Here is a 12,595-nt window from a genome sequence, read left to right on the forward strand (position 1 = left end):
AATCAGGATGCTGTCATCTTTGTTTGTGTAATATCTATTAACTAACATACCTTAATCTTGATCATATACTTATATCCTAATCTACTTCAGTGGTATTTGGTTCCAGGCAAGTATGTTTATGATCTGCTGTCTTTGGGCTGAACTACACATTATATTCTACATATGACTACCACGGGGACTTACAGTCAGAAAAGTTCCCTATGGGAACTCAGATTTCAAGTACATGGGGCTTTATTTCACTTCAGGACCAGCATAGAGAAAAGGAGCTTCTGCCTTTTCCCTGTGACATTTGCCTGCCTTGAATTGGTCCTGGGGAACAATGTTTAACAGGCTACATATACAATGGCCAACAAACAAAATAGTGCTACTTGGATTCCTGGAAGCTTTTCAGGAATAATTGTGGGGGAAGGAAAAAGCCCCATGTGTCATGGGCTCTATCCAAATTTAGGTCCACTGCACTAGATAACTCCATTCCCTTTAGGGTAATGTAGTTGACATCTAGCCGTAATACCCCATGATGGTCATATTTGTGTCAAATTTAATGTGTAATTTGGACCTCAAGATTGAAAACTAACTCATCACAAACTTTGAAAATACTTCTATATTCCATCAAAAATATGAAATAGTCATACCCTTTTCAAAAAGGTACAAGCACAAAGTCACCAAAATAATTGCTCTGGTAAGAGATGACATTTCTCAAATCATTTCTCAAAGTAGTGAACAAAAAAGGAAACTAATGACTAGTCTTTGAATAAAAGACTGTTTGACTTTGATGCCAGATGTTCTACAGGTGATGGAGCTTTCTGATTCACAACAGAAGGATTAATTACTTTCTCTACAGGGATGATCTTAGTAAGATGACATACATTACCATGTGCATTAAGGAAAGTCTACGCCTGTATCCTCCAGTTCCAGGAGTGTCCCGACAGATGAGCAAACCTATCACTTTTTTTGATGGACGCACTTTGCCTAAAGGTTTGCACAGTCTCATCTCCTCCTCTTACTCAAAATACTATCTTTTATTATCTTATTTGTTCCTCAGTGTTGGATGATACACAGAACTTGAACATAAATCATACAGCTACGAACATTTATTTAGCTTTACCTATTATTGTACTACTGACTGTTGTAGTATTAATTGTTGATGGCACTAATGCTGCTTCACATATGACTGAGAAGCACCTGCAGAGGAAGTGGAAATATTTGCAATTCCAATTTTTGTCTCAGTTACATGCTGGGAAGAAGCTTGTGGATCTCCCAGGCAGATCTGGGTGCACCCAATGCAAGGGCAGGTCCCTTGTGAGCAAGACAAAATAGGTTCTCTTTCATAAATTGGCAAGAACGTGGAGAAAATAGAGGTACTTCAAAAGTGGTTACAATAGGCTGATGCTAATATTCATTTAATGTGCCAATTCAAATAAATAGTTCCCTACCATATCGACCTTCAAATATACCCACGGAAACCTACCACAGCTCATAAAATTATTTTCATTTTTCCAACTGTGATGCCTTTTTGACCCAAGAGCTAATGATAAGGTTGGAAGACAGATGAGAATAACATGAAAGTTCATAGGGATTTAAATATGTAGAGGGACAGTGGGAAAGATAATCAGAAGCAGCTTCAAGGCACTGCTGCCTACAAGTGGTTGTATATGAATGCTGATCTACACCTGAAATTTGGATAGTACAGGAAGTCTGGACCACTGCACCCTGTGTCATTGTCAGGTGTAAAGATCAGTTGTTTTTTCAGACCAGTTCTTCAAATTATCAGTATTTATTACTTTGCTAATCTGTGGCATTTCCTCGGAAGTCCATTATTGTGGACTCCTGGGAAGCCCATTATTGTGGAATCACTGCACATTTTATGGGGAAAAAGACCAAGAACTTGGATAGACCAATGGAATTTTGACTTGTTTTCTTTGAATAGCAAACAACTGTGCATTATTACAAATGACTTCAGAAAATCCCCACCCTTGTGGCAGTGGGTGGGGGTGAGTTCCAACACAATCCCCAAAGTGTAATTAGTTTCACAACATTTTGGCCTTTTATGACATACTGAGTGCTTGAGAAGCAGTCCATTTGCATCATTTTCTTCATAGCATTTTTTTGCCACTTGGGCACCATCCCATCTCCCTATTGTTTTTCTTTAATGTGTGCAGGTACGAGATTTTTGCTTATCTCCAGAAGTTGCTGTTTGCTGGCCTATGTTTGCAGACTCCCCCATGACATGCAACGTGGGGGAATTCCTTTAAAAAAATAGCATGAGAAAGGTGTGTTGCAGCTGTGCAGAACTAAAAGATAGGCATTTTTGCAGCTTGATGTTGGTCCATACACCCTCGCAATCCCTTGTCCATCACCCTCTAGTGTCCATTTAACAACAATCACCATCTTGCCTGCTGTCCCATCTCAGTGCCTTCTCACTCCATTTTGGAGTGTTGCCCTTTGTTGTCCTTTGTTATCCTACTCTTGAGCCTCTTGAACATCTTCTATGGAACATCTAACCATCTTCTATTCCTCCCCCCACCCAACGGTTTTTCAGACTCTATGGTTGCAATCAGCATTCACAGTATTCATAGAAATCCAACTGTATGGAAAGATCCGGAGGTAACTAATTTCTTTTAAATAAGGGTGTTATATAACTGAAGGATTTCATGATAACTTGACGTTCCGTAGGGCATCAGTGTGCTCATGGACCTCTGAGTGATAGGGGAATTCTCCATTTGCTTTAATATAAAAATGCTCTGCAGGTAGATCAAGGTATGATCTCTGCTGGTGGATACAACAGAGCTATCTAAACTGGAAACTTGCTCCACAGTGTTGAAAATATTTCTTTTTATTGTTTCCACAGGATGCTAGAGGGCAGAAAGGTGGGGACACAAATTTTGTAAATCATAATACATAATGAAATAATAATACAGTGACACAATATTCAAAGTTTGGATTTTAAAGCGACAGAGCTCAGGAATGAGTAAATACTGATAATCTAATACTTGAGGAAAATAATATGTTATAGTTACAACTTACTATTAATTACTAATGCTGCTGTCTACTGGTATTAAATGACACTGCTAGCTATTCATTGTTAACAATATATGCATTAACTTTCTTATTTCAGATTTTTGATCCTACAAGGTTTTCAGCAGAAAACTCATCACGAAGGCATCCTCATGCATTCATTCCATTTGCAGCTGGATCAAGGTGACTATGAAACTTTCTTTTTAAAAACTAATAAGGAAGATGTTGCTGGTAGTCTCAGAAAAATGTGCTATTAACATACAGTTTCATGTGGCAGGTAGAAGGCCTAATTCCTGTATACAGGGTCATGCACTAGTCAATGCTTAACTGAGCTATTTACTCACATCCAAAACATGGGAGAACAAAGGTTTATTTAACAGTTGGAGGAAACATGCTGACTCCTTAAAACAAATTCACAAACCCTTTGGCTGACAGCTGATATTGTTAATATGCAACAAAGATAGCTCTTGTTCACCCACTTTTGTTAACATCACATGCCTAGAGAATTTCAAAATAGCTAGTTTGTTTTCCTCAATGTCATGATAAGTACTGTAAGTCACAGCAGCACTGTGGCTTTAACTTTATTCTCCATTCATGTTACTCTGAGTTTTCTTGCTGGACAGTCCCCCTCAATTTCCCCCCTCCCATTTCTTATTGAGATGAGACATTGCCAGCTCTTGCTAGGCAAATGGGAAGCCTTGTGGCCCCACAAGACCAGCTCACCTTAGCTGCAAGGCCAAAAATGCAGTGTTACAAAATATATGGCTGACGCCTGGCCAGTACACAATCAGGAGAACTTATCAGGTTCCTGGTTGTGGTGGGTTTTCCAGGCTGTGTGGCTGTGATCTGGTGGATCTTGTTCCTAATGTTTCACCTGCATCTGTGGCTGGCATCTTTAAAGGTGTATCACAGAGGAAAGTCTGTTACACACTGTGCCCAGAGAGAAGGGAATGTTTGGGGTATATTTTGTCCATGTCCCAGGGTGGGGAACCAATCAGTAAGTGTTTGGGTAGAACTTGTTATGCAAAGATGTGGTTGATAGTATTGTATTGCGGGTGAGGCTTATCAGTCCAGTGAGTGATTCACCTTTTCATGCCCTGCAGCAGTAGCAGTATTGGGGAATGCAAATCCTGTGTTTGGGTGGAGTCCATTGTTCATGGACTTAGCATGCCCTTGGGGTTTGTTTTTAATATTTTTAAGTACTGGAAGCCAAGCTTTGTTAATTCTCAGAGTCTCTTCTTTCCTGTTGAAGTTGTCTTGGTGTTTGTGAATTTCAATGGTCTCCCTGTGCAGTCTGACAAAGTAACCTTCTAAATTGTCCAGAATGTCAGTGTTTTCAAATAAAATGTTATGTCCAGTTTTGTTTAAGACATGTTCTGAAAACACTGACATTCTGGACAATTCAGAAGGTTATAATCTATATCTATACCTTCTTCAGGCATCCACCCCTTTTTTTCTGATGCAGCTGTGTACAACTATTGGCATTGAGCTATTTGGATATAAACAGAGGTCCCTTTTGCGATTACAAAAACTGATAATTTCCAATAACTTCTTTCTTTCCCTTTCTCATTAGGAATTGCATTGGGCAGCAGTTTGCTATGAATGAGATGAAAATAGCTCTTGCTCTGATCCTGCTTCACTTTGAAATCTTTCCTGACCCAGCAAATCCACCCTTTCCTGTCCCTCAGCTTGTCCTCAAATCTGAAACTGGGATACACCTATTCTTAAAGAAACTCAAATAAGAAACAGAGAATTTTATATGAAGAAGGTCCTGTCAAAGCTGAATGTCAGTGCCCATTTCTGAAGAGAACTCTTGGACTTCTGCTGTTATTTCTACTGCTGATAGTTCTGCTGTATAAGAACATAAGAACATAAGAACATAACATATACTGAACAGGGCCACCCTCACTCCCACCCCTACCCCAGTCCAGACTCTAGGGCTGCGGGAGAGGTTGGATTCGGTATCTTGCTATGTACCATGGAGATGAGCAGGGGGATATATAGTGTTGGGAGGCAGAAAAAATTGATCAAAAGAAGGAGCATTAGATGCATTAAACCTTCTGGTCTAGCTACCTCCCGGCAGAATTTGAGGTGCCTGTCAGCTGTGGTGCTACTCTTGAATGCCAGGTCAGTCCAAAGTATAACATCTCCCATTCATGACTTGATCCTGGATGAGGGGGATGACCTGGCATATATTACTGAGACCTGGCTGGGAGATCTGGGAGGACTGATTTTGTCCAGCTCTGCCCCCCAGATTACTTGGTATAGCACTGTTCCAGACCAATGGAGAGGGGAAGGGGGATTGCTGGTTTGCCAACTCAAGCCCCTTATGGAAAGAGATGATCTGGCTACAGTAATCCACACTCTAGTAATCTCCAGATTGGACTATTGCAATACACTTTACATGGGGCTGTCCTTAAAGATGGTTCAGAAGATGCAGATAGTGCAGAATGTGAGAGCAAGATTGTTAATGGGCACTGCTGGCTGGACACATATGATATCATGGTGGTCTTAGAAGAACTTAACTGGCTGAGTCCACTTCAATATATTATCTTTGACTTATAAAACCTGAAATTGCTTTGGCCCCAAATATATAAAGGAACACCTTCTTCCATATCTGACTGCCTATGCCCTAAGATCAGTAGAGAAAGCCTTTCTGGTGGTACCACCACCAGCATCAGTAGTAAAAAAAAGTAGTGACTCAAGATAGGGCTTTTTCAGTACTGGCCCTGAAATTTCCCCTGTAAGTTGCACAAAGCAATCTTCTTGATATGTATTCAGAAAATTATTAACTACAAACCTATTTTCCCTGGCCTTTAGCTGTAGCAATAGTTTCCCTCTTTCGTAATATCAATTTTTAAACAGGCTTTATGCATTTTAACAGGTTTTATACATTTTAAATAGGTTTGATTGTTACATGTTGTAATTGCTTTTACATTGTATTGGATTTTATTACTTTTATCACATGTTGTAACCTGCCCAGGGAGCACCAGGCATAGGGTTGGATAAAAATACATACATATATACATACATAAAAATAAATAAATGGCTCAGAGCTAATTAGCAGGATTAAGGAAGATGCCAGTTGCTGTGGGTCTCCAGATGAAAGTCAGAGGTGCAGATGGAGATTGAGACTGGCCTTAAAGGAGAGGTGCCACTCAGCAAGATTGCAGGCTAGACATTACCCAGAGTCTTTGCAGGAGTAGTCCCAGGCAAGTAGCTTTGATGAATAAAAAATCTTTGGCAAGAATGCAGTTGTGGTTGCAAAGTGTGCTCTTCCTGACCTTGCCTGCACACCACTGTTGTCTCCAGACCCTGATTGACCACAAAATGGTTTCTTGTTCTTGATTCTTATAGACTCTCTTTGATGCTGTGTGCATTCCTGGCTTTTGACTCCTGACTTGATCAACATTGTTCTGGAGTTTTCCATGGTATCTTTGAAATTATCACTGGCTAAACTGTTGTCAGTCCAGCCCTGGCTCTGAACCTCCTCAGTGCTGTGTGTTGCAGTGTCAGCACACCAGCCCCACCCAGCCTGCCCAGAGACTTCTGGCATGCCTTTTTGTACCAGAGTGGAGGGGAAAGGGGGGGAACAGCCTCCAATGGGTAATCACCCACCCTGATTAATCCATCTTGAGTCTCTGTGAGAAAGGCAGCCTTTAAATAAAGCCAATAAATAACTAAATTTTAAAGAATGAAACCAGGTTACCTGATGTTTAACTCATCACTTCTTACTTCAGCCTTGTTTGCCATTAGCTTGTTTTATTCTACAGCCACTTCTTTTCCCCCTTGTCTTCCCATGCTGCTAAGGAGCCTGGGAATTGTACTTTAATTGTGACAGAAAAGACATCGCACTGACCTAGCACTCCTATTTTTGTCCTATGTATGCCCATTGCCATGGTTCTGAGGAAATGCCACTTTGCTCAATTTCTCAGGCTGCCAAGATGAACAGAACTTCCTGAACTTTATACCCCTAGACTCCACTCTTGGTGCAACTCTGGACCAAGCTATATGTCCTCATAGAAGAGTACTGAATCCTTTACATAGCATGCTCCTTAGTGATGGCAATCTTTGCTTCCCTCTGATGCTCATCTGGGAAATCTAGTTGCAAATGATTGCTGAGGTGCATTGAAAATGCATTTTTCAACGTGTGTGAAAAATCAGACCACCTTTCTATTTCATGCTACATATCCATTATCATTTCATCTCCCCATAGCAGAGGGTATAACCTGTTAATAGTAAAAGAAAATTATTTTCACAATTATGAGAAAATTGCATTTCTGTTCCCTTCCTCTTGACTGCGACTGTCTGTACAGCCATCTTCCTCATTAAGAAAAAAGGGATACAATAGTACATATTAAGGCAAAAAATAAAAAATAATTAAGGCACCCAAATAATGTGCACATGTTTGAACCTTAACTATAGGAGTATTCCCCCTTGTCAAATGCATATGAATACCTGTGCCCGGGGCAATTATTTATCAGGATCTTCTGCCAGATGTATGTCAGGGTCTAAGATGTAGGAAAGCATTCATATCAGATGCAGAAATGTCCAGATATCAGTTCAAAGTTGAAAGTTTTAATAAGAAAACTAATGCAATAAGATAGAGAATTAGCAAATCAAATACAAAACAGAAAAAACAAGTACACATAAAGTATATAAATAAAGTATATAAACCCTAAACAAATTTTACAAGTCCGAAAAGAAAAAGGGGGGGGGACACCAAAAAAGCCTGCCAGATAGTAAATTCCAGAAAGGTTCATTGGAGGAAAGGTGAAAGCAGCATTGCAGAGAGCAAAGTGAGAAACAGTGCAGTCTTCACAGGCACTTGCATTGCATGGCAGGGCCAACACAGAGTCATGGAAACACTCCCACAGCATGCTCCCACACATGGTTGGAACTGAATGGCTAAAATAGGGTGCTGGGATTCCGGTTCTGCAGAGGTGTTGATATACAGATTGAATAGGATGCTCCTCAAAAAGGTTCAGATTAGAGCCAGAAATTTCAAAAATCATTGGTAGACAGTGGTGGTTAAAGCTGAATATGAAAATAGATTCTCAAGGTGGGGAAATTGGAGATACTATTGTCTCTTTGGTGGAATGTGTTGCCCAAATAGAATATAAGATACACAAACACGCGTGGTACATAGGTGCTGGTTCAAGAAATTTATATTGCCTATTAGTTACTTGTAAAGTATGCCAAATTGTTGGCTATTAGATTTATCAAACTATTATATCTGCATAACACATATATCTCCACTTTAAATCCAATTCATGCAACAATTTATTGCAAGACAACCTTCTCTCAGGTCCATAATCATGTAATTGTTAAACCAACAATGCCCATAATCTATATATACAAAAAGCTAACCATTCATTTGTTGGTCTTGCCCTAACGCCGAAACAGCTGGATGGATCGCCCCCAAATTTTCACATGACGTCCCACCCTGTTGTGCTGCGGGTGCAGGTAATCAGGACAACTTCAAAATTGCCAAAAGTCCATACCTGAGCCAGGTAAAACGGTTTTTTTTCTGGCGCACCAGGCCATGAAGCTGGCTCTGTTTAACTGTCACCCTTAGAATGTTCGTGCAGCCTGTCTGAGGCCTGAGGCCTTGGTATACCCTTAGATTGTTCACAGAGATGGCCAGAGATGATCAGTGAAAACAGTAAATAGGTAATACTGTTAGGTAATACGAGTGGAAGTGAAACACATACACACTTTGCCGTGTGAGACGTCAGGTGGGGTTCCCCCCTACACACACATGCAGGTAACTTTCACTCTCTGTGCCTCACCCACTGCTACCACACAATACACATCCAGCTCATCCTCACACACCTCACAACCTCCTTGCCCTTCACCCCTCACAACAAAAACCCTGTGAGGTGGGTGGGGCTCATAGAGCTCCGAATAGCTGTGATTAGCCCAAGGTCACACAGCTGGTGTGTGTGGGAGTGCACAGGCTAATCTGAATTCCCCAGATAAGCCTCCACAACTCAAGATGCAGAGCTGGGAATCAAACCCGGTTCCTCCAGATCAGAGTGCATCTGCTCTTAGCCACTACGCCACTGCTGCTCCCAAAAGGCTATGCTGGGGATCATTGGACCTGCATGGACATCTGTGTGGGTTGCGGACTGTGATGAGAAGGACAATTGCCACAGCAACGCGTGGCCAGGCCCCGCTAGTCTTGTATATATTATTGCGTCAATGTCACCCACTGTGACTGCAATACAAGTGCATAACAATTAATGAAAATCCTGGATCGGTGCCTTGAATTACATATAAATACCATCCCAATTCAAGGGCAGTCAAATTTGTATCGCCGTCACAGCGGGTGACATTGACGCAATAATATATACAAGATTATGGACATTGTGGGTTTAACAATTACATGATTATGGACCTGAGAGAAGGTTGTCTTGCAATAAATTTTTGCATGAATTGGATTTAAAGTGGAGATATATGTGTTATGCAGATATAATAGTTTGATAAATCTAATAGCCAACAATTTGGCATACTTTACAAGTAACTAATAGGCAATATAAATTTCTTGAGCTGGCATCTATGTGCCACGCATGTTTGTGTATCTTATATTGTTTTGAACGTGGCACATTTATTTCATAGACTGCCCAAATAGAATAACAAATGGAGATGTATTGTTAGGGTTAAGAGCAGTGAGCGTCAGCCTGGCAGCCTTTACCTCTACTATGTTGGGCTGCTGCTCCATCGCTTTCCCCACCATCTCTGCCATCGCCAGCCATCCACCCTCTGCTTGGGCCTCTACTGCCTTGCCTGCCTCCTCCCCAGGCTTTGAGGCACCCTTGCCAGGGCCCAGGTGCACATATGAGGGTGGCGGGTGCAGCAGCCTAGCGGGCTGCGGCTGCAGGGCTCAGCAGCTCGCAAAGAATGGGGGGCACACCCCTCTCATGCTGCCTGACTTTCTTCCTGGTGCCACCTGATTACCCTCTACTTAGGCTTCTGCTGCCTGCCTTTCCTTCCCTCTGGTGCCTATGGGCATGTGTACCAATGCAGACCCCGGTAGGGAGAGGCAGTGGGTACCCCTTTCCCGGCAAGGCTCCTTGGAGTGTACAGGTCAGCAGGTTCCTCTGGAGTTGTGCGAGAGAGCAGCTGAGCTGGCACACCAACAAGACCAGAAGGTAGAAGCTGCAGCCTCCTTGAGTCCTGGGGAAGCCCTGCCAGGTTTCCTTTTTGACTTTGGGACTCCACGCGGCACTCCCCATTCAAAGGACTCCTTCCAAACTGCTTTTGGAGAACTTAAAGTGCTCAGCATGGGCTCTCTGCATGTAGTACTGAAAATGTACTGCATTTCTTCCTGCCTTCCTGTCCTCATAAGCCCCCAAAGAGGAAAACCTTCAAGGTTCCTGCTCCACCCAGACCTCCACTGCTGTGTCCCCCCCAAAACAGGGCACCCTTCTGGGTGAAGGGAGAGGTTTTGACTGATCCTTCCCTTAGCTGGTTTGCTGGCCTTAAGTGCCAGCCCCAGCCAGCAAGGAAAGGCAAGAGAGAGCAACAAGTGGGGGAAAAAACTGGTAAGAACGAAACCCAACCAGACTCAGCATGTGCTTGATACTAAAGAAAGAACTGTCCCCATCTCTCTCTTTCTTGTTCCCCGCTGTTTTCTCTCCACTCCCCCCCCCTCTCTCTCACTCTCTCTCTCTCTCACTCACACACACAAACTTTGCCAAGCAAGAGCAAAGATTCAGTTGGGAAGGCATTTCTTTTTGGTGGATGTGAGGTTGAAAGTGATAGCAACAAAGTGTGTGTGTGTGTGTGTGTGTGTTTGTTTGAAGAAAGAATGTATTAAAATGAAAATTCATCCCAAATATTCCCTCCCCCCTGCCTCAGGAACTACTTATTGTGATTTGGGGGGGGGGAGAGAATAGAGTCAACCAAAATATATGTCCTTCCTTCCTTCCTTCCTTCCTTCCTTCCTTCCTTCCTTCCTTCCTTCCTTCCTTCCTTCCTTCCTTCCTTCCTTCCTTTTCCTTTTCCTCCCTCCTCCTCCTCCCTCCCTCCCTCCTTTCCCTTTTTCCCCTTTTTCCTTCTTCCTTCCTCTTCTTCCTCCCTCCCTCCCTCCCCCCCTCCCTCCCTCCCTCCCTCCTTCCTTCCTTCCTTCCTTCCTTCCTTCCTCCTCCTCCCTCCCTCCCTCCCTCCTTCCTTCCTTCCTTCCTTCCTTCCTTCCTTCCTTCCTTCCTTCCTTCCTTCCTTCCTTCCTTCCTTCCTTCCTTCCTTCCTTTCCTTCCTTCCTTCCTTCCTTCCTTCCTTCCTTCCTCCCTCCCTTCCTTCCCTTCCTTCCTTCCTTCCTTCCTTCCTCAGACATTTCTGTTAGCATTAAGGTGCAGCCCTAGTGCCCCTCTCTCTGCAGCTTTGCTTGGTTGGAAGTCTTGAACTACCTCTCTTCTTTTGCTGCTTATCTTAACTCCATCCATCAATAACCTTAATGGCACAAATCTCCCTGATATTCTTTTCTCTTCCCTCCCTCCCTCCCTCCCTCCCTCCCCTTCCCTTCCCTTCCCTTCCCCTACTCACTCACTCTCTCTCTCTCTCTCTCTCGCTGCTACTGCAAAAGAGAGGCTTCTTTTTAAAATAGAAGCTTGTCTGAAATAAAGTTTTTAAAATGCCCTTATAGTCATTAGGGAGGGCAGAAGCCGAAGGAGAGTGCTGGAGCCAGAAAGAGATGTTTGTGCTGTTCCTTTGCAAAAGCCAACGCTCTGTTATTACTATATCGATGTATCAATAAAAGCATTTAGAGAAGTGGGAAGGAGTTAGCAATAGGGTGGAGGGAGAGGTGTGCAACTCCTACCTCACAAGGTGTCTGTTGTGTGGAGAGGAAGGGAAAGGAGCTTGTAAGTCACCTTGAGTCTCTTCTTCTTCTTCTTCTTCTTCTTCTTCTTCTTCTTCTTCTTCTTCTTCTTCTTCTTCTTCTTCTTCTTCTTCTTCTTCTTCTTCTTCTTCTTCTTCTTCTTCTTCTTCTTCTTCTTCTTCTTCTTCTTCTTCTTCTTCTTCTTCTTCGGCCTATGTTTCTTTTCAACTTCCCTCCCTTCCTTCACTTCCTTCATTTTTCCCTTCCTTCCCTTCCTTCCCTGCAGTGCACCCACCCCTGTTCCCCAGGTTCCCCAGGCATGTGGTGAAAGCACATGGCCAGGGGTGCAGGCAGGAAAGAAGAAAGAGAAGGAGGAAGCAAGGGCTGGACAGCCCGCCAGCCTCTGCCAGCCATGTTGGCACCTGGGTGCACTGTGGTGAACACTCTGGCTCCACTGCAAGCCCTGGAAAGATGGTACTAGAGCTCAAATCATTCTGACAACTCTGTCCCTAATCCGAAATGCATTTGAACCTGTGGCAGATGGCCACTCATGAGGTACTCTTCATAAGCTCAGGGTTGTCCTTCAGTCAACTTGGAAAGGGAGAAACACAGTAGTGGCTGATACCAAAGAAGCAGGACCTGTTACTCAAAAAGCTCACATTCAACCCTGTATTGATGCCAGCAATGGTGACCCTGGATTTGGAACAAACTTGACATCCTTGCGCATGTGGGGAAGTGAGAGCCAAAAGGAGGAGAATG

General features: G+C 43.0%; 1 protein-coding gene across 3 annotated transcripts in view; it reads left to right on the forward strand.

Moving 5' to 3' along the window:
- Positions 1-6,265, forward strand: part of LOC125433614 (cytochrome P450 4B1-like) — a 30,796-nt gene extending 24,531 nt beyond the window's left edge. For all 3 annotated transcript variants that reach the window (XM_048498277.1, XM_048498276.1, XM_048498278.1), the window contains 4 exons: positions 842-975; positions 2,540-2,604; positions 3,116-3,198; positions 4,589-6,265. In XM_048498277.1, the coding sequence (XP_048354234.1) occupies positions 842-975; positions 2,540-2,604; positions 3,116-3,198; positions 4,589-4,757 (451 nt within the window). In that variant the 3' untranslated portion in view covers positions 4,758-6,265. The remainder of the gene's footprint in view (positions 1-841; positions 976-2,539; positions 2,605-3,115; positions 3,199-4,588) is intronic.
- Positions 6,266-12,595: the final 6,330 nt, after the last annotated feature.

This window comes from Sphaerodactylus townsendi, linkage group LG05, assembly GCF_021028975.2.
Source record: "Sphaerodactylus townsendi isolate TG3544 linkage group LG05, MPM_Stown_v2.3, whole genome shotgun sequence".
Taxonomy (NCBI): domain Eukaryota; kingdom Metazoa; phylum Chordata; class Lepidosauria; order Squamata; family Sphaerodactylidae; genus Sphaerodactylus; species Sphaerodactylus townsendi.